The sequence below is a fragment of the Lissotriton helveticus genome, chromosome 3_1, assembly GCF_964261635.1.
Source record: "Lissotriton helveticus chromosome 3_1, aLisHel1.1, whole genome shotgun sequence".
Classification (NCBI taxonomy): Eukaryota; Metazoa; Chordata; class Amphibia; order Caudata; family Salamandridae; genus Lissotriton; species Lissotriton helveticus.
In genome coordinates, this window is record NC_136061.1 from 152,231,059 (window position 1) to 152,253,907 (window position 22,849).

Consider the following 22,849-nt stretch of genomic DNA (forward strand, 5'->3'; position numbering starts at 1 on the left):
TCCTGTTCTGTTTTTTGCTTCCAGTTTCTAGGTGCGTGGTGGCAGCTCTGGGTAATTGGCTGTTTCCATTCATAGGCTCATTTGTCAAGTATCTGTAGCTGGTTCTGCTGTCACACAGCCCTGCTGCCGTCAGGCAGCTGACAGACTAGCAGAGGCCCAGAATTGTGTCACTCATCCCCGGAAGGGGCAGGCCAGACGAGGAAAGACGCTGCGCTGCACAGGAGTTTGCTCCTGTGTGGTTTATTCCACTGACAGCACACACAGCTTTCCACAACTTGATCTATTCATATCATAGGTGCAATCAGTAACTTTGAATAACATAACTGTAGAAGACAGCATGACTAAGATGTTTACATTGACACAATATAGATAGTAGCGTGAAGAGTTACTTGTGCAATGTTTGGTAAAATAGTTATTTTGATGTATTCTGTGACCTCTGCATTTCGGTGGTTTTTTTAAACAACTTGAAGTTTTTGTAGGACTCTTGCAAAATCTTTAACATATGTAAGTTCACAAAAAGGCACATGTTGCATACAAATGTGCAAGTTGGAAAAGTTGTGCCAGAGAGTAAAACGAGCAAATTTCGTAACCTAATGAACACAACTTTTAACTTGTTTAAAGCCACTCGTCCCAACACTGCTCAACTGTTAAGATGGTACTACCGGTTGTTCTACAGGAACAGCAGCTGCTTCTCCGCTAAGGCGAAGGATTGTCGACCCACTGCTATCAGAGAAGTGCAACAGGGAAACATAAAATGAGAATAACGCCTTGTTATTATCATTTTATTTTTCTGCACGGAGCCAGGTTGGGGCAGGCCTGGGCGGGTTCACAGGAGGAGGAGTGGTTTTGGCACTACTAAGTGCGCATGACGGTTTGGCCGGCCGTGTTGGACAGCCAAGTAGAGAACTGTCACAAGGCTCCCAGTCACCGCCTGAGAGGCCAAACAGACCAATCACGACTCTGCTATCATGCTTGTGACAGCAGTGTCGTGATTGACGTAGGGGAGTCTGCAACCTTCCTTCTATCGAGTCAGGAGGCAGGTAAGAGTACCGTGAAGAGGTGGCGGCCATAACCAGGGAAGTGATTTTTTGTTTTTAACTGTCCCGCCTCCCCTTTCCTTAGCAGCCACCACTGTAAAGGAAAGATGCCCTTTAACCCGTTGGCTGCTGCCGTCGGCCAATGGCCGACGCGACCGCGCCCGTTTTTTAAAACAGCCGCACTGCCGCAAAAAAGCGGAAGCAGCCAACGGGTAAAATGTGTTCTTTACAAACCACTCATACATAGGACCAGTTTTGCATTTACTGTGAACTATGTCTTTGTTGTAAGTACAAATTGTGTTTTTCCTCTTCCAAAAAGCTATCACCGAACATATAAGCCAAAATCTCAGGTGCTGTAAAATTGTAATTTTCCTTTAGAAACATAACACTGAGCATCGTGTATAAATGATCCCTTTGCCGGTGCTTATGTTGTGGTTTTGGTAAAACTTTATTTTGAAAAGCAACCAAGTCCTCGTCAGTATAAGAAATTAACACTGACTATGAAAAAAAAATGTTTGCGCCTTACAAAGCACACTTGCCACTGAGGTCTCTGGTGTAGAAGGGAACTGCTTTGTGTGTGGATGTGCTCTTTGTGATAGGGAAGAATGCTGTCACTCAGAGTGACGTTAGCTCAAGTCTGAAGTGCGATGATTCACCACCCTATAGTGTATGCTCTAATGGGCTGAAGGAAAATGTGATTAACAACTAAAGAGCGATAGATGAAGAGGGTTGGCTCAAAACCCCATAAGTAGACTATATATATTTAATTTTAGTCAAATGAAAAAGTATTAGCTAACACCAGACCTAAAAACAGGCTAGAAAACTAGTGAGAACTGAAGGGAATGGTGGGGTAGAGGGCGGGGGACAGGGGCAACAGGAAGTGACCCCTATTTGATCACAATTCAAAAGGCAGTGAAAACTGCTGTATGTATGCAGTACCCCTGCGCGTCGGTAGGCGTCGTCTGCAGGCGTCCCCTGCGGCTCCGCGTCGTCGGCGTCGTGCGCCGTGATGACGTCGCTGGAGTATATAGACGCCGCCTCCGCGCGCTGACGTCAGTTCTTCTTTTTTCCGCGCCAGTTAGCGCGGATCCGAAGAGCAGTACTCCGGTCTTTTGACCAAGTTTTTTGTTCACTGATTGATCTTTACGGTGCCGGTAGGATGCCCGGTTTCAAGAGTTGTGACGAGTGCGACCGCATGATGTCGGTCACCGACCACCATCGACTCTGCCTCCGGTGTCTGGGCGCGGACCACGACGTGGAGTCCTGCGTCGACTGTCGGGCCTTGACTGGAAAAGCTAGGCGGGAGCGGTCCCGCAAGCTTCTCGAACTCCGGTTGTCGGCCCCGCGTCGAGAGCGGTCCCGGTCCGGTCGGAGGTCGAGGGAGCGGTCGAGGGAGCGGTCGCGGAGCCGCCATGGGCGCTCCGGGAGTCGCCACCATTCCTCCGGCTCGTCAGGTAAGCACAAGAAGTCGGGGCGTCGCCATCGCACCCCCGACTCCCCCCGACGCCCGCGTGCTGCGGCCGGGGGCTCGGGTGACCCCACCCCCGCGGTCCCGCATGGGTCGCCGACGCCGTCTACCCCACACCTGTCGGTCCCTGGGGAAGGCGCGTCGCGTGAGGAGATCGAGGCCTTCCTCATTGCTATGAGGGCGAGGTCTTCTCCGGCGGGGCCTTCGGCGCCTGCGGGCCCGTCGGTCCCGTCTGGGGGCCCGAGCGGTTCGGGTGCTCCTGCCCCGGCGCCGCCGGTGGCTCCGGCCCCGGCGCCGCTGGTTCCCTCTGGTTCGTCGCCGGCTGGTCTCCCGGCCTCTCCGGCGTCGGTTCCTGTGGGCCAGCCCATGGTACCGCCCCCGCGTGGTGCAGCGACTCCGCCGTCGGCTCCGGCCGGCGTCGGGTCCCCGGCACCGACGCCGCGCGGCGCCACCCCCCTTTCCTCCCCGACTCCGGACTCGGAGCCGGACCGGCGTCGGCCGACGCCGGACCCGACGCCGATGGGGCCCGTTGACCCCGATGTCTATATCGTCGACCCAGAATATGGGTATGACGAGGAGGAGTATGGAGAGGGTTGGGAGGGGTCTGAGGACCCTCTATCCCGTGCCTGCCAGTACGATGTGGACTGGGTAGGTGATCTGGGTGATGCCAGTGGCCTGGACGAGTCGCCCAACCCTGGGTTTGTCTCTCCGTCCCCTGTGGCGTCCGAGGCGGGTGCTGCCTATTCGGTGGTCCTGATGAGGGCTGCCAAGGCCTTACACCTTGAGCTCCCCGTCGCGAAGGTCAAACCGAATATCCTGACGGAAGTTTTTAAACCGCAGTCATGCCCCCAGGAGCCTCTGCTGCCGTTTAATGAGGCCCTGACGGATGTCCTTCTGGGCACCTGGTCCAGGCCCGCCTCTGGTGCGCCGGTTGACCGGAACGTTGCCAGGCGTCACCGTCCCTGCGCGGACGACCCTGCCTTCCTGTCCACCCATCCCTCCCCGGAGAGTCTGGTGATCCAGGCCTCCACTTCGCAGTCCGCATTTCCGTCGGCTCCGCCCGACCGGGAATCAAAGAGGTACGACCAATTCGGAAAGAAAGTGTTTTCCTCTTTGAGTGCTGGGCTGCGGTCTTGTAACACCGCGTGCCTCTTGGGCCGCTACACCCACTCCCTGTGGGATACGGTCGAGGAGTGTTTGCCGCAATGCCCCCAGGAAGTGCGGGACAAGCTCACCCGGGCCTTTGTTGAAGGCCGGGATGCGGCGCGGTACTCGATCCGTTGTGGTCTGGACACCACGGACTCACTGGGACGGGCCATGTCCACTACGGTGGCGATTCGTCGCCATGCCTGGCTGAGATCTGCCAACTTCTCACCAGACGTCCAAAATACGCTTATGGACATGCCATTTGATGGCAGTCGCCTATTTGGTGATAAAGCGGACCACGCGCTGGAGCGCTTCAAGGACTCCAGGGTCACGGCCAAGTCCTTGGGTCTCTCGACCCAGACCCAGCGCCAGCAGACGGGTTCGTTTCGGCCCTTTCGTGGCCAAGGGAGAGGAGGTCCCACACGTGCTGCCAGCCACGCGGCGCAGAGCGCTCCCCAGCGCGGTGGCGCCCGTGGTTTCCGCCGTGGTGGCGGTAGAGGCCAGCGTCGTGGTCAGTCCACGCCTCCCTCCGCTGCGGCATCCAAGCCTTCCTAGTCCGAGCTTTCGGGCTCACGTGACGCCGGTGGGTGGCAGGGTTCGCCATCACCACTCCCGCTGGCGCGCGATAACGTCGGACAGGTGGGTGCTGCAGCTTGTCCGAAGGGGCTATGCCCTCCCCTTCGAGTCCACTCCTCCAGCCATGCCACCGCAGAACCACCGTGTGTCGGGGGACCACTTGACACTTCTGCAGGAGGAAGTTACGGCCCTCTTGGCCAAGGGGGCCATCGAGCGCGTTCCTGGGCCAGAAGTAGGGTGTGGTTGCTACTCCCACTACTTTCTGGTACCCAAGAAGGACAAGGGAGGCCTGCGTCCTATCTTGGATCTACGGAACGTCAACGGCTTCCTCCGGAAGGAGAAGTTCAAGATGTTGACTTTGGCTCAGGTCTTGGCTGCTCTAGACCCACAAGACTGGATGGTAGCGTTGGACTTGCAGGATGCGTACTTTCACATCCCCGTCCTGCCGGCCCACCGGCGTTACCTGCGGTTCACGGTAGGCCACGAGCATTTTCAGTTTATCGTGCTCCCATTCGGCCTTACCAGCGCCCCACGGGTGTTCACGAAAGTGATGGCGGTGGTCGCAGCTCATCTGCGCCGGTTAGGGGTTTCAGTCTTCCCCTACCTCGACGACTGGCTGTTGAAGGCGGGCTCGCCCCAGACAGTCGTCCACCACCTTCAGATGACGGCAGACCTCCTGCACGAGTTGGGGTTTTCCATCAATGTGCCGAAATCACACCTGTGTCCCTCTCAAAAGCTCCTTTTCATCGGAGCGGTTCTCGACTCGGCGCAGTTTCGGGTTTATCCCCCGGAACGGCGGGTCCGGGATATTCAGGCTCTGATTCCCATCTTTCAGCCGTTATCCCGGGTTTCGGTCAGGTTGACGCTGCGGCTTCTGGGGCTGATGGCCTCCTGCATCCTTCTGGTGCATCACGCCAGATGGCGGATGCGGGCTCTGCAGTGGGACCTGAAGTTTCAGTGGGCCCAGCATCAGGGCAACCTATCCGACCATGTCCTGATCTCGGAGGGCACTGCGAGACAGTTGCAGTGGTGGCTTACAGACCGCGATTGGGTCAGGGGCAGATCCCTCTCCCTTCCCCAGCCGGAGCACGTGGTTGTGACGGACGCGTCCCTCCAAGGCTGGGGTGGCCACTTGGGAGAGGCGGAGATCAGAGGCCTCTGGTCTCCGGCGGAGTCCCGGCTCCATATCAACATGTTGGAGCTGCGGGCGATTCGCCTGGCACTGAAGGCATTCCTCCCCTTTGTCAACGGGAGTGTAGTGCAGGTGTTCACGGACAACACCACCGCCATGTGGTACTGCAACAAACAGGGCGGTGTGGGGTCGTGGACCCTTTGCCAAGAGGCTCTGCGCCTCTGGCAATGGCTGGAACGTCAGGGCGTGACTCTGATGGTTCAACACCTGGCAGGTTCTCTGAACGCCAGGGCGGACGAACTCAGCCGTCGGTGCTCGGTGGATCACGAATGGCGTCTGAACTCGGATGTGGCGAGAGGCCTCTTTCAGCAATGGGGAGAGCCTTGGTTAGATCTATTCGCCACAGAAGAGAACGCGCAATGTCATCAGTTCTGCGCGTTGGAGTTTCCAAGACGGCACTCGCTCGGCGACGCCTTTCGGCGCGAGTGGAGTTGCGGTCTGTTGTACGCCTTTCCGCCTATACCACTTCTGCCCAGAGTGCTGAAGAAGATCAGGCGCGACCGGGCCCAAGTTATCCTTGTGGCTCCGGACTGGGCTCGAAGGTACTGGTATCCCGAGCTACTCAGCATGACAGTCGGTCCCTCGATCCGCCTGCCCCTTCAGGAGGACCTTCTGTCGCAGCAGCAGGGGACGGTCCTCCACCCGAACCTGTCCAGTCTCCACCTCCATGCGTGGAGATTGAGCGGCGACAGTTGAGGCCATTTGACTTGCCTCCTGAAGTCTGTGATGTCATTCTGGCAGCCAGGCGTCCCTCCACAAAGTCGGTATACGCCTGCCGGTGGAACAGATTTGTGGCATGGTGCACAGCAAAGGCTGTGGATCCCCTTTCTGCCCCTCTATCTGAGGTTCTCCTCTTCCTCCTTTCCCTTGCCCAGCAGGGCTCTGCTCTGGGCACTATCAAGGGCTATCTTTCTGCCCTTTCCGCCTTCTTGAGGCTACCTGATCAGCCATCTTTGTTCAAGTCCCCTATTGTGTTAAGATTCTTAAAGGGCATCACGCACATGTATCCTCCAGCTCCGTTCGTGATGCCTCAGTGGGACTTGAACCTGGTTTTGACTTTCCTGATGTGCGCTCCCTTTGAGCCCCTTCATTCCTGTCCTCTCCGTCTTCTCACCTTAAAGACGGCCTTCCTGGTAGCCATCACCTCTGCCAGGAGAGTGAGTGAGCTCCAGGCTCTTTCTGTTCAACCTCCTTTCTTGTCTGTTCATCCTGATAAGGTGGTTCTTCGGACCAGACCTTCTTTCCTGCCCAAGGTAGTCTCTGCTTTTCACATTGGGCAGTCCATCACCTTGCCCTCCTTCTTTCCGCCTCCGCATCCTTCAAAGGATGAAGAGCGGCTCCATCGTCTGGACCCAAAACGTGCGCTTTCATTCTATATGGATCGCACACGCCAGTTCCGGGTGGATGACCAACTGTTTGTTGGCTACGTGGGTGAGAAGAAGGGAAGGGCGGTACAGAAACGGACCATCTCTCGGTGGGTCGTCCTGTGCATCAAAGCATGCTACTCTTTGGCTCGGAAGGAGCCTCCTGTTGGGCTGAGGGCCCATTCCACTCGGGCCACGGCGGCTACTACTGCCCTGGGCCGGGGAGTCCCTTTGCAGGACATTTGCCAGGCGGCCACGTGGGCCTCGCTGCACACCTTTGCGAGGCACTACTGCCTGGACAGTCAAGTCCGGAGGGATGGCTTCTTTGGCCGTTCGGTCCTCCAGGACTTTCTGGTGTAGGTTGTATTGGTTCGCAGACCCACCACCGGGGTTGGTATTGCTGGGGTATCTATTCTAAGGTAAGGAATCTAATACTAACCTGTTTCTTTCAGATGAACAAGTTACTTACCTTCGGTAACGATATATCTGTAAGAAACAGTAGTTAGTATTAGATTCCTTACCGCCCCGCCCATCCTCCCCGTTCTGCGAACTGATACCTAGGGTTAGGGACATCCCTTTCAGGGCCCTAGTTTCAAATGGCACCAGTGTTGGTTCTCACATGGCTCTGCGTGTTCTGGCGCGGAAAAGCTGTGTGCAAAGAACTGACGTCAGCGCGCGGAGGCGGCGTCTATATACTCCAGCGACGTCATCACGGCGCACGACGCCGACGACGCGGAGCCGCAGGGGACGCCTGCAGACGACGCCTACCGACGCGCAGGGGTACTGCTACGCAAAAGTTTCCGGATCCAGACTGACGCCTGGGGATATTCCGACGGCGGAGTCGCTGCACCACGCGGGGGCGGTACCATGGGCTGGCCCACAGGAACCGACGCCGGAGAGGCCGGGAGACCAGCCGGCGACGAACCAGAGGGAACCAGCGGCGCCGGGGCCGGAGCCACCGGCGGCGCCGGGGCAGGAGCACCCGAACCGCTCGGGCCCCCAGACGGGACCGACGGGCCCGCAGGCGCCGAAGGCCCCGCCGGAGAAGACCTCGCCCTCATAGCAATGAGGAAGGCCTCGATCTCCTCACGCGACGCGCCTTCCCCAGGGACCGACAGGTGTGGGGTAGACGGCGTCGGCGACCCATGCGGGACCGCGGGGGTGGGGTCACCCGAGCCCCCGGCCGCAGCACGCGGGCGTCGGGGGGAGTCGGGGGTGCGATGGCGACGCCCCGACTTCTTGTGCTTACCTGACGAGCCGGAGGAATGGTGGCGACTCCCGGAGCGCCCATGGCGGCTCCGCGACCGCTCCCTCGACCGCTCCCTCGACCTCCGACCGGACCGGGACCGCTCTCGACGCGGGGCCGACAACCGGAGTTCGAGAAGCTTGCGGGACCGCTCCCGCCTAGCTTTTCCAGTCAAGGCCCGACAGTCGACGCAGGACTCCACGTCGTGGTCCGCGCCCAGACACCGGAGGCAGAGTCGATGGTGGTCGGTGACCGACATCATGCGGTCGCACTCGTCACAACTCTTGAAACCGGGCATCCTACCGGCACCGTAAAGATCAATCAGTGAACAAAAAACTTGGTCAAAAGACCGGAGTACTGCTCTTCGGATCCGCGCTAACTGGCGCGGAAAAAAGAAGAACTGACGTCAGCGCGCGGAGGCGGCGTCTATATACTCCAGCGACGTCATCACGGCGCACGACGCCGACGACGCGGAGCCGCAGGGGACGCCTGCAGACGACGCCTACCGACGCGCAGGGGTACTGCTACGCAAAAGTTTCCGGATCCAGACTGACGCCTGGGGATATTCTAAGGTAAGGAATCTAATACTAACCTGTTTCTTTCAGATACACCTTAAATAGCTAAAGATAGTTATAATAAGCTACCATTTGTAGTCGCCAACATTGAGGTCCTGCTGCCAAGTAGATGATCACAAATGCATAAAGGGGCGTTTACATGTTCATCATGTTTGATGTATCCATCCAAGGTTTAATGGATGGATAAATGTGAGCACTATAAAAGCATAGAGCCTTTATGTGGGTTATTGGTCCAAACCTATGCTATTCAGAGTAGTTGTCCAACATTGCACATAATTTGACATATCTCGCCCACCACAATCTTTCTTATTTTATGAAAAAAATTATTGAAACTTTAGGACAGTCCTATGAACCAATAGCCCACCCCTCCAATCGCCCATGGAAAGAAACACATTTGTACCAGGCTAACAAGACGACAAGACAAAAACACCCTTATGCGCTGCAAAGACTGTTTCATTTAATCAAAACATCCTTGGTACTCCTTGTGCTATTACGTGTGGATGTCCCCAGAGACATACTATGGTCTAGTCTCTTGGCCCACCTCTCTAAGGATTCGCTAGTTCACGGGACCCTGCTGAAGCTTGAAGCGAGTAATATGTATTCTATTCAATATTCTTAATTGAATCAAAATTGTGCTGCAATGGCAATCTTGCGGGATCCATCTTGTGGAGAGGCATCTTGCCAGTTATCATCCACAATGTCTCCCTGAACCACCCTCAGGTTATCAAAAGTATCGGGTGAGTTATTTACTGTAGTCCAAGATAGAAATAAGTTTATTTGTCCGTTCTCACCCGTCAGTAGGTGGGCTTCCAGCAGTTTGTGATCAGGAAGCTCGGTCAGGGTCGTAATGTGTGTATGAAGGGCATGCTGAAGTAAGAGACAGCGTAAAAATGGACTCCTGCACATGTCAAATGAATCCTACAATTGCACGAACGAAGCCATAAGGGTTCCCTCCATAACATCCTCTAACATATAGAGGCCAATTACACCCATCCCTGAAACCACTGCAGGGTCACAACATCACTGAAGGCAGTTCTCATCCAGAGTGGAGTCTTCCTAGTGAGTCCCACAAGCTACCCCAGGCCCATAAGGGTCGTGCCACAGCTCAAAGACGTGCTGTGTCTCCAATAGAAAGGAGAAACCACGGTCATTACAAGTCTATGGTAATCACTGCCAGTAACTAAATGGAAGTTCTGCCTCCAAAACGAACTTTTGGGCATGCGTACCAACAGTGGCGTAACGAACCTTGAGGGGGCCACCCTGCAGGGTACGTGAAGGGGCCCCCTCCGGACTCAATCTAGAGCTCCCCAGCATAAGTGCGGTGCTGACGGGGTCCCCTGGAGGGTGAGGGCCCCCTGCACCGCGGGGGCTGCAGGGGCCTGTGTTACGCCCCTGCGTACCAACAAGGTAGATTGATATGGTCATCCGATTGAACTTTTTTCATTTTTTTTTTTTTGTAATTGTAATGAATAAAGTGCAACATGGCTTTTTATACCAGAAGATTCTAGCCGTGCGGTAATTAAGGGTCTAATTGAGAGTTTAGCAGATGGCTTACGTCGTCACAAATGTAACAGCCGGGGAACATCACTTACAACGAAACTTTTACAACGCACTACCATTACAACGCGGTCATTACAACGCAAACTATTACAACGCATTGCGCTGGGGGCCGCTCTAGGATAGGGAATAGGTTAATTTACTATCCAATAACCTTCCCTAGTGTCCACGGGGACTGGAGTTGGAATAGTAAATTAAACTATTCACTATCCAACACCCAAAAGCGTTATGCGTTGTAATGGTGTGCGATGTAAAAACCGCGTTGTAAAGGTAGGCGTTGTAACGTCATACATCCGTAACAGCCTTCTTATAGGTGCATTATGTTCTACAGCACTTTTATAAAGGTGGACGGAATATCCATCACGTTTGTGACTGTGTAACCCATCAACAAACTCTAAATGAGGCCTTAAGTCTTCAGTCATAAAGGAGAAAGTCAGAAATATTTAAAGTTCAACCATGGCAGTCAACTATGTCAAAATGTAATAAAAAATTGGGTACCATGTGCTCAAGGGTAAAACGAACCGATATATGTATATATCGATGCTAAGGCTCTGAAATCGAAGGGGACTGTCATTTCAGCACTGAAAACTTCAGCAAGTATTGAGTGAAGTAGCAGGATTAAACCATTTAATACAGCCTGGATAATTGTGCATTCAGACTCTGTATCAGTAAAAAAAAAACACCACTATTGAAAAAACTTTACTATGTAGGTTTGTAAAATGTTTCTAAAATGTTCTTTATACATTTTAGATCATGCTAAAGACCGTGATTATGCATATGCAATCTGTTTGTAAGCGTTTTCTTGTTAATAATCCCATGATGTTGTGTCTTGGGCAGATAAGTGGGAGTTGGGGATGATTTGGGTTATTGAACAATTATTGAGGATGGAGTTTTGGTACAACCCCATAACAGATTCCAGAAACTATTTTGTTTCTTGTGAGCAGTTTCTGAATAGCTTTTCTATGACTCTTTGCTGGCCTGTAAAAATGAACACTGATTCATTGTCTTACTTAGTCCCTAAAGCCAGGGTTGGTTTCTTTGCTAACTCTCCCACTGGTAAATCAAAGAATAAGACACTTTAGCAAAGAAATACCTTGAAAGCATTAGGCAACCAATGCTTATTTGCGATAACTCTTAGATTCTGTTTATAATTTGGTGTGCTTTATAATTTCTTTTTGCAAATCACTGAAATGCACAATCAATGGCCCATCAAAACAGATACTTAAACATTTTTAACAAGTTTCAGGAAATTGTCATAATTTCCCAACCAATCCTTTAATATTTAAAGAAGCAAAATTTCCCAATTTCACACAGATCTATCATTAGTCAAACGGGTGTTGGAATTAATTGATCCTGATCAACCAAAGACACAGAATGTTTGTTTATACATTTAATTTTTCACTGAGTAAATTTTATAATGCTAAAGATATTGCAAATGATGTCCGCTCTTGCCATGATGAGGCATTCATATTTATACTTAATCAGTAGGTTAATTGGGGTCAGCCGTTGGTTCTCTCTCTAATGATGTATGACCTTAGCTAATTGTATTTCTCTCTTTCTCGTAGAGTAAAAGACTCTGTGATTGGCAATGAGGACTCTGGGCACATCCGCTTCTTCTCCTTTTCCCTTATTGAGGGCTACATCTCCTTGGTTATGGATGTACAGACACAGCAAAGGTGAGGATAATTTCATGACAGAAAATTGAGATGTCAGACGGTTAGGGTGAAGGCTCGCCGCCATCCTGGAGGTGCTTTCGGGATTGAATGGACTGCGCCTATGACCGGGTTCTCCTCTGTCCCATATTCCCCACACAGACCTGTATCATAAGCCTTCTGGTAAATGAAAACCATTACATGGCAATCTTTCAGGATACATTGCATTCTAACCTAGACCACTGTTGACTCAAGCTAACGCCAACCTGTCAGATTAACAAATACACTAAAGTGGTAAATTGAAACTATCTGGAGGAAACTGCACTAATCAATCATAACATGTCCAGCAGTCCTTAACAAACCAGCCAAACTGAAGAAATGCATGAAACCATCTCTCTATCTCCAACTCTGTTAAGTCACCAGGGTAACACTTGACAAAAACCTGAGCATGAAAGATCATCTCAGTGCTTCAGCAAAAAAGTGCCTTCTACACGTCGAAACACTTAACACAAAATCAAAACCTTCATCCCCTTTGAAGACCTAGAGACTGTGGTGCAATCCCTAGTACCCTCTAATTCGGACTACGGCAATGCAACGATCACTGGTACTCCAAATATCCACCTTAACCCTATGAAAGCCAAATTCAACGCAGTGGCAAGACTTCTCTCTGGGAAGAGTAGCTTTGATCACATCACTCCCCCACTCAAGATACTTTACTGGCTGACAATTGAAGCAAGAAGTATATTAAAAACGGCTTCCATAACTCACAAAGCACTCTCTCTCACCAAGAAAAACTAAACTACCTCGCTAACAAACTAGCAAAATTCAGCCAAAAAAGACCATCTGTGAAACTCAAACATTCTACTTGTGAATCCGTCCAAATAATAACATTTTTAAAAACCCACCCGCTCCTTTTCAGTGAATGGCCTAGAATTTGGAATGCTCATCTCAGTGCCTCAGCAAAAAAGTGCCTTCTACACATTAAAACACTTAAAAGAAATCAAAACCTTCATCCCCCTTGAAGACCTAAAGACTGTGGTGCAATCCCTAGTACTCTCTAATTCGGACTACGGCAATGCAACGATCACTGGTACCCCAAAAATCCACCTTAACCCTATGAAAGCCAAATTCAACGCAGTGGCACCACTTCTCTCTGGGAAAAGTAGCTTTGATCACATCACTCCCCCACTCAAGAAACTCCACTAGCTGCCAATTGAAGCAAGAAGTATATTAAAAATGGCTTCCATAACCCACAAAGCAATCTTTCTCTCACACTGAAAAAACAATCTACCTCGCAAACAAACTAGCAAAATTCAGCCAAAAGAGGCCTCTGTGAAGCTCAAACACTCTACTCCTGAATCCGTCCAAATTAAAAAAAAAAAACTCACCCGCTCCTTTTCTGGGAATGAGCATAGAATTTGGAATGCTTTGCCACAGGATCTACGTGACAATCAATCATTCCTACACTTCAGAAAAAACCTTAAATTACTTCTCAACAAATACCTGAATCGTCCCTCCTAAAATAATCGACTTGCCTAGATGCTCCTCCCTTTCAACCATCAAAGAGCCTGAACATTACTACCTCCTGAAATACCTGAGCATTTATTCCCCTAATGTCTGAAACCTCCGAACTTTATCATCCATCTATTCCATCGTTTATTGTATATTTTTATCCTGTATGTGTAATCCTTGTCAATGATGCTATTCAAACTCTGTAAAGTGCTCTGAAACCTTTGGGTCGAGTTTATGCTACATAAAACTCAAAATGTAAATGAAGAAACAGCTTCTACACGGTTTAGACCCTGAACAGATGCCTTCAGAATATAGGTAACGAAGCAGCTTGTGGGCACCATCTTGCGGAAGTACCAAGTTAATGCACAAGATCCAACATAATTGCCTTTTCCTAGAGCACTGACCGTCCTTCCACTTGTACTGCTTCTGTATTCCGAATCTGCCCATCAGAGCCTCTGTGATTACTAGAAAGATAGAATCTGCTTCTGCTCTACCTTACAGGAATGAGAGGATGAGTCTGGGTAAATGAATGGGTGCATAATGTGAACGCAATGAAAACAAATAACCTTTATGCATGCAGTGCCTCTTGCTAATCGATATGCTTTGGCTTGTGACATGGGTGCATTATTGCACAATCACAATTTAAATGCAATGTGGTGCCACTCATTAGCAAGAGCAGAAAACGAAATAGCTTCTTTTCTGCCACTGAATTCAGAGGGCCATGATACCTTTCCCATCTTACCTCTGTGGCTGTAACAGCAATGGCTATTTATGTATATATCATTGGCAACTGCCCCCATGGAATGAGTGATGTAGTCGTTCCTTTATTGCTATCTTAATGTGCCCACATAGGCAATTTGCAAATCTTCTGGATGGGCAATTATTCACATTTTAACACTCAAATTTACATTTAATATGAAAATCATACATCTTTAGGTTTGCAAAAATTATATATCCCTAGTTGACTAACATTCATTTTAGTGACCTTTGTCAGTTTGATTATGTTTTTTTAATGAAGCATAGACTGCTTTGTATGTTTCATTGTATTACCATGGACAGGAATATTACCATAAGCTAAATAGAAATATTATTGATAATCATTAGTATGCAGATATAGTCTGTGATCATCCACAACCCAATAACCCTAAGTACAATTATTGTGGCATCTGTCTACTCAACCCTCCTACCCTCTAAATCAATGCATGTAGACAAAGCCGTTGGACATAGACCAAGTCTCATGTTGCCTGGTTAGCAAAGAGTTCCAGAATCCCCCCGGCAGGGAAAGGTACAGCTGCAAGGAGAGCATAACTCTCTAAAGACATTGTTCTGCTCCTCTGGGAATCCACAGTATAAGCAGCCTATTGCACTCTCTGTTCATGTGCCCTAGTTGCATTGCGAACTGTTGAACTTTAAAGGGAACTGTAATGGTAAAACAGACCTTGCCGACATACTGAGAAGCCTTTGCTACACAGAAGGATCTGCTGGACCATAAATACCTGGTTACTCTGAGGCAGAGGGAGGAGTTCTACGTAGCATTGTATACATCGATGATATGGGCGCTGTGGGTGAAATTAGAACTATGTGTCAAAGTTGCTGCAATGCGTTGCATGAAAGGGTAGCCCAAGTCCACAAAGATATGGCAGTGCTGCTCTTTTCCCAAGTGCTGGTGCATAATTAGACTGTCTAATGCTACACCCACACCTTTGCAGCCTTGTGCAAAGGTGTCTGTGTGAGTCTAGCCTTTGGTTTTTATTGGATGGGTACCCTTTCAGTACAAAACACTATGATTAGGCTTTAAAAAAATCTCACTTTGCATCTGTGTTGTACAGGGCAACACACATACAAAGTTTGAGGAAATAAAAACATATCTCATACGTTGCACCTTCCTCGAGGAGGCCTCATTTTTTGCCGCAGAGCCCTATCTACCATCATTAGATAGAGCTTTGTGTTAAATAACATGAGTGGAGCATGGGAACCTCTATGTGTCACTCAACGGATGCCTATAAAATCAAGCAACTCAAAAGAGAGCAAGGTGCTACTTTGCTTTATTTTAGGCAACTTTCCAGCCCAAAACGATGTTGCACAGGAAAGAAAGTAACAAATCAACACTTTGCACTGGTTCACATCACATTTTGTCAATTTGCCGTGCATGAAAAGTTGATCAATCTTTTCTCGTGTGGATTAATATTTATTTGGGACACTGGGACATAAAGTACTCCACAGCTGTGCCAGGTGTGACAGATGCAGACTGAACTACAAGGATTTCCTCTATTTGTTGGCACATACTTTTCGTCTGGGAAGGAGGGAGGGCGTGTGTGTGTGTGTGTGTGTGTAAATTGCACTACTGCTGTTGCTGCTGTACCTGTTCTATGTGTGCTTGTCTTATCCTCCTGCTTCCTACACCTTTTCTGTTTGAGGGAAGCTTGCTCTGTACCTGTTGCTCGTGCAGTTACCTTTTGTGTGTCTGTCTTCTGCTGTGGTGCCTGTTTTACTTGTTCTGTTTGTGAGAGAAATGTACTCTGTTGTTGCCAATGCAGTACTTTTTCTATTTGTGAGAGAAGATTTGAGAAAGTCTGCACAACACCTGATTTGTATTCCTGTTCTATATGAGCGAAAAGGATTAGTTACTTACCTGTAATCCTAGTTCTCTTCCAGGGGTATCCTCATCAAAGTCATAAGCATTAGAATATTCCCGCCCATGCGCGGGACCCCGGAAACAATATATTATATGTGCCCCACATATATATAGACATATATATATACATATATATATATATAAAAATAAGCAATTGAAGCCAAACAAAACAGTGGAGTTGGAATATGCTGTGAAGAATTTCCACCATACATTTGTATTTGCATTAAAAACATGAGAAACAACACCAATGCTTGTTTAGAAACTGTTTTAATGCTTAGAAAGCAGTAGAAATTCTTATAACACACTGTAAGCATATACAGCTCCCAGGCTGCATTGCAAATACCCAGTCTAAAAAGGCTGGAAAGCTAACTTGTAGCTGTATGTACTAAAACTGACGCCGTGCCTTTAAGGCACCTCTGCCCCTAGCTTCCCATCATGCCTCAGGGGTTACAGTTAGGTCAGTTGTTCTTTTCGGAGACTGAAAACCAAACCATGGTAATAACAGGTTAAAATATCTCCTATTGAATAAACAACGTCCTTTGCCCGGGGAGGCGGGAGGGTTGCTTATGACTTTGATGAGGATACCCCTGGAAGAGAACTAGGATTACAGGTAAGTAACTAATCCTTCTCTTCCAGGGGATCCTCATCAATAGTCATAAGCATTAGAATAGAGTAGCGAGCCTCACCTCATCCCTGCGGGCAAAGGAATCAACAGATAACATTCAGATTCTTAGGCCCCAAAAGTAGGCCTCATATTACCCAAATAGGTTTCTCAAGGAGGCTTGCCCTACTTGAGATTCCGCTCTGGAATCAGACTCTAGGCAATAATGCCTTGTAAAGGTATGGACTGATTTCCATGTTGTAGCCTTGCATATTTCTGACATAGGAATGTCATGTAAAAACGCTATTGTGGCTGCTTTCCCTCTAGTGGAATGAGCTTTGGGTGATTGTAACAAAGGTTTGCCAGCCAGCTGGTATGACAGTCTGATACAGGATACAATCCATCTGGAGATGGATCTTTTGGCTGCTGCAAACCCCGTTCTTATTGAACCATAATTGACAAAGAGTTGATCTGTCTTTCTGATGCCCTTTGTCTTTTCTAGGTAAAACTTTAGTACCCGTTTAAGATCCAACGAGTGCAACGACCTCTCCGCTGGGGTCGATGGGCTAGGAAAGAACGAAGGAAGGGTAATCGTTTGATTTATATGAAAATCCAAGACCACTTTTGGAAGGAAAGATGGATGAGCCCTCATTACCACTCTGTTATGGTGAAACACAGTGTAAGGTTCCTTGGTGCAGAGTGCTTGTATCTCGCTAACCCTGCGCGCAGAGGTTATTGCCACCAAGAAGGCCGCCTTCCAAGTGAGATGCTGCAAGGAGGCCTTGTGTATAGGCTCAAACGGTGTCAACATCAGCCTGGAGAGAACTAGGTTCAACTCCCAGGGAGGAGAAGGATTTCTCACAGGGGGATAGACCTTCTTTAACCCCTGAAGGAAATCCTGAACCACTGGAACTTGAAAAAACGATGTTTGTGTAGGGGATTTCCTGTACGCTACTATGGCAGATAGATGGACCCTAATAGAAGCGTATTTCAACCCTGATGTAGCCAAGGAAAGGAGGTATGGAAGGACTACCTCTGCTTGACCTTTGGTGGGATCAAAACCACGGTCCTTACACCAAATGAAAAACCTTTTCCACTTGAACGCATAAGACGCCCTCGTGGAAGGTCTTTTGGACTCTTTTAAGATATGCATACACTCCGGAGGCAGATTTAAGTGTCCATACTGTAAGACCTCAGGAGCCATGCAGTCAGGTTCAGTGACGGGAGGTTGGGATGCAGGATCCTCCCGTTCATCTTGCTCAACAGGTCCGGCCTGCACGGCAGGCGTCTGTGTGGACACAGCGACAGATGTAACAGATCTGGATACCACCATTGTCGCGGCCAATCCGGGGCTATCAGGATCATGTCCATGCTCGATCTGATGAGCTTGGCCACCACCTTCGGAATCAGAGCCAGAGGGGGAAACGCATAGGCGAACATTCCTGTCCACTCCAACAGTAGAGCATTCCCTTTCGTCCCTGGCCGGTGGAACCTGGACGCGAAGGAGTGGCATTTGGTGTTTTCGTCGTCCGCAAATAAGTCTATGTGTGGACGACCCCAGCAACGGAAAAGCTCTTCGACTACCTCGTCGTTTAGCACCCAGTCTGGCTGATCTTCGAAGTGCCTGCTGAGCGCGTCTGCTTTTGTATTTAGCTCGCCTGGGAGGTGCACTGCCACCACCGACAATCCCCGAGCCAGAAGCCAGTGCCAGATAGTCTGGGCCTCCAGAGATAGAGGGCGAGATCGAGTTCCTCCTTGTTTGTTCAGATAGAACATCGTTGTAGTGTTGTCCGTCTGAACCAGGATTTTGTCCGTTGTTATTGCTGGAAGGAACGCTTTGAGCGCCAGATGAACTGCTCGAAGCTCCAGCATGTTGATGTGGTATGCCTGAAGGTTGGTCGACCAACGACCCTGAATCTGAAGGTGACCCATGTGAGCACCCCAGCCTTCCAGAGATGCGTCTGTTACCACAGACAGCGAAGGAAGAGGTTGCTGAAAAGGGACTCCCTGCAGGACATTCCGAGGACGAGACCACCACTGTATGGAGGTCAAAGCTGCTTGAGACAGGTTGATTCGATCCTCCCAATCTCCTGTCACCTGGTCCCACTGGTCTTCCACAGACTGGTGCAGAGGCCGCATCATCAACCTGGCGTTTGGTATTAGGAAGATGCAGGACGCCATGGAGCCCAATAGAGATGCCACTTCTCGAACCTTTGGCCGAGGAGACTGAAGCAACTTTTTGCATTTCTGCCCCATGGATGATAGTCTCTCCTGCGAAGGAAACGCTCTTCCTAACTTTGTGTCCAGAACTGCTCCCAGATAGTGGATACTTTGCGTGGGAAGCAGGACTGACTTTTCTGTGTTCACATGCAGGCCGAGCCTGTGCATTTGTTGGAGACATAGGTGACAGTCTTTGGTGACTTGACGATGGGACGAACTCTTCAAGAGCCAGTCGTCTAAATATGGGTACACAAAGAGACCTCTTTTGTGAAGACATGCCGCTACCACTGCCATGCATTTGGTGAAGACCCTTGGTGCGGATTTGAGACCGAAGGGGAGTACCTTGTACTGGTAATGCTTGTTCCCTACTAGGAACCTCAAGTACTTTCGATGACCTGGTGTAATGGGAATGTGGAAATACGCGTCTTGTAAGTCCACCGAACACATCCAATCCCCGATTTGTAGATGAGGACATATTTGGTGCAGTGCCAACATGCGAAACTTCTCTTTGACCACCACTTTGTTGAGGAGTCGAAGATCCAAAATCGGTCTGAACTTGCCTTCTTGGTCTTTTTTGGGGACTAGGAAATATCTTGAATACACTCCTTTCCCCCTTTGGGATGGAGGTACCTCTTCGATTGCGTTTTTCTTTAAGAGGACGCTTACTTCCCTTTTGAGGAGCTTTAGTTGGTACGAGCGATTCTTTTTTGGAGGAATCGGTTGCGGTTTCTTCCGGAAACGTAGCGCAGTATATTCAGCACCCACCGATCTTTTGTGATGCTGACCCACTCTGCTAGGTGTTGTGAAGCACTTACTCCCACTGGAGTGGGTAACGGTGCCAGAGGAAGCCACTGCTCAGGCTTTGCCTCCTCTAGGCGTAGTAGAGGACTGAAGATGTCCGCCTCTGCCTCTACCCGACTTTCCTCCTCTGTATTGAGGCTTTCCTTGTGGCTTGCTTTGAGACCATTGAGGGGTTTGAACCCTCTGTTGGCCTCCCCGGTTCTTATTGGTCTTGAAGCGTCTTTTGAACGGCCCTTTCTTTTTTTCCAGACCAACCGCCTTCACTGTGTCTAACTCCGTCTTCATACGGGTCATTTCCTGATCGGCATGCTCCCCGAAGAGTGAAGATCCGGAAAAAGGTAGATTGAGGATGCGCTGCTGGGCATCTGGCTTGAGACCAGTTAAACGCAGCCAGGAGGATCTCCTCGCACATACCCCATGTGAGTAGGCATGTCCTGCTAGAAGGGCGTTATCTGCTGATGAACTAATCATTTGGTTAGCCACCAAACAGCCCTCCGTCACTGTCTCCTCAAAATCTTTCTGGTCCTCTTTGGGCAATTTCTCCTTGAATCGTTCCATGGAGTCCCATAGTGCTCTATCGTACCTTCCCAGAAGAGCTGATGCACTAGAGACTTTCAGGGATGAAGCTGCTGTGCTGCATACCCTGCGTCCCCAAGAATCTTGCATCCTGCTGTCTTTGTCAGGCGGGACCGAAGAAGAAGGGGCGACAGTGTGAGTCTTTCTAGCTGAGGCTACAATGACTGAGTCCGCCGCAGGCTCTCCCTTAACAAAGATAGGGTCTGATTCGGCAGGCCTATATTTCTTCTGAATACGTGCCGGTACCGCCTTGACCGTTGCTGGTGTGAGGAAAACGTCTTTGATTGGATCCAATATCCCTGGAACCAATGGGAGTAAAGGCCTTGTAGATGATTTGAGACGAAGGGTCTCAAAAATCACAGTAGTGGACACTTCTGGAACAGCCATCTCTATATTTAGTTTGTGAGCCCCCCTTTGTAAGACGTCCAGATACGTGTTGACGTCGTCCATCGGGGAAGCTCTGGAGCGAGGGCTGTCTGCCAGCGTCGGAGAGTAATCCCCTTTAGAATTTCTAGCTGAGGATGAAGAAGAAGAAGGAGAAGATGGAGTTCTCCTTCTCCTGTGATGAGATTTTTCCTTCCGCACCGGAGATCTTCTTGATCGTTCTTCCCCTCGGGGAGAACGTGATTGTCTCCGATGCTCCCTTCGGGGGGATCTCGATCTCTCCGCCCTTTTCGGTGTTCGAGATCTGGATTGTTCACTCCGTGGAGATCGGGAGATACTGGGGGTACGTGACCTTTCCGCTCTCCTCTCCCGAGAGCGTGATCGTTGCCTGGTAGGACCCTGTCTGTCTACCTCCTCTATTAGTCTCTGAAGAGGTGACCTGTGGTGCGGGCTTAAATATCTTTGTAGCCTCTTCGTCGCTCCAGAATCCTTCCAATTACTCAACGGACCATACCATCTTGGCGAGAGTCTTGTCTGAGTGATATACCGTCGTTGTGGTGACTGCTGCACTGGACTCCTGCTTCTAGAAGAGGACCTCGATGAGCCAGCGGTACCTGAGGAGGAGTGGTGAGAAGCAGATTGCGTTACAAGAATGGTCGAAATCACTGAAGGTGATCTTTGTCTCACCGGCGTTGGAGGACGTCTCAAAAGTCTTTCTCTCGAAGTCGAACGCCTCTGTGGCGTCGACGGAGCGATAACCTTTGGCGCTGAATGCCTCGACGGTGACCTGTGGTCCCTCGACGTCGACCGGCGATGTTGAGCCGACAACGGAGTCTTCTCCCCCGATGTGGAACGGCATTGCCCTGCCGTCGACGGAGGTCTCGACGTCGAACGGTGTTGTGCTGCCGTCGACGGAGGTCTCGACGTCGACCGACGTTGGTCTGCCGGCGACGGAGATGGTCTTTTCAATGTCGGACGACGTTGTCCTGTCGTCGACGATGTCCTCGACGGCGAGCGTCTGATGGGGCTCTTGCTCCTCGACGTCGAGCGTCTCCGTGGAGGCGTCGGCGGAGGTGTCACGCTCTTAGAAGCCTGTCGATGTTGATGCGACAGTGAGTGTGATCTGTCTCTCGACGCCGACCGTCACCTGGTTGACGGCGGCGGAGTTGACTTATGTCTCCACGTCGAACGTCGTCGAGATGATGACGACGATGGAGACCTGTCCTTCGACGCCGATCGTCGCCGAGTTGACGACGGCGGAGGAGATCTTTGTCTCGATGCCGATGTTCTCAACGACGCTTCTCTCGACGCCGATCGTCGTTTCTTCGTCGTCTGTGAACTTCTTTTCGACGACGGTCTCTTCCTCGACGCCGGTCCCGACGTCGACTGAGTTTTCTCTCTAGAACTGTCCATCAGAAGTTGTTTTTTCAGCGCCGAGCCCGGCGTTGAGGTCGACGGACGCTCTGACTTGCCTTTGGAGGGAGTTCTGGGTCTCTTTGAACTCTTCCTCTCTGTAGATCTTCCTCTCATGGATCTCTGAGCCAGACCATAGAGCCTGTTCCTTTCTCTGTCTTTAAGAGTCCTCTCAGACAGGTTTTCACAATGTGAACAGACTTTAGGATCATGATCCTCTGGCAAGCATAAAATACAGACCTCATGAGAGTCTGTTTTTGCCTTCTTGTGGCCACAAGAAGGACATTTATCAAAAAGAGTGGGCATCCTGACAGGAAAACCTCACAAAAAATTGACTGTTAAGCAGTTATTTACTTGACACTGATGCTAAAAGTCAAAGTAAATCAAAAACATTGTTCTTTAGAAGATTTTCTGACTGAAAAAGGCAGAAAAGTGTGGAGCTATGTAACCAGGGTCCTTCCTGAAGGAGCCGGAAAGAACAACTGACCTAACTGTAACCCCTGAGGCATGATGGGAAGCTAGGGGCAGAGGTGCCTTAAAGGCACGGCGTCAGTTTTAGTACATACAGCTACAAGTTAGCTTTCCAGCCTTTTTAGACTGGGTATTTGCAATGCAGCCTGGGAGCTGTATATGCTTACAGTGTGTTATAAGAATTTCTACTGCTTTCTAAGCATTAAAACAGTTTCTAAACAAGCATTGGTGTTGTTTCTCATGTTTTTAATGCAAATACAAATGTATGGTGGAAATTCTTCACAGCATATTCCAACTCCACTGTTTTGTTTGGCTGCAATTGCTTATTTTTATATATATATATGTATATATATATATGTCTATATATATGTGGGGCACATATAATATATTGTTTCCGGGGTCCCGCGCATGGGCGGGAATATT

At 49.9% G+C, this 22,849-nt stretch overlaps 1 protein-coding gene across 1 annotated transcript in view; it reads left to right on the forward strand.

Moving 5' to 3' along the window:
- The window catches only part of CASTOR2 (cytosolic arginine sensor for mTORC1 subunit 2), a 422,141-nt gene that overhangs the window by 361,746 nt on the left and 37,546 nt on the right, over positions 1-22,849 (forward strand). Inside the window, exon 6 of the mRNA XM_078679416.1 lies at positions 11,727-11,837. Within this exon, the coding sequence (XP_078535542.1) occupies positions 11,727-11,837 (111 nt within the window). The remainder of the gene's footprint in view (positions 1-11,726; positions 11,838-22,849) is intronic.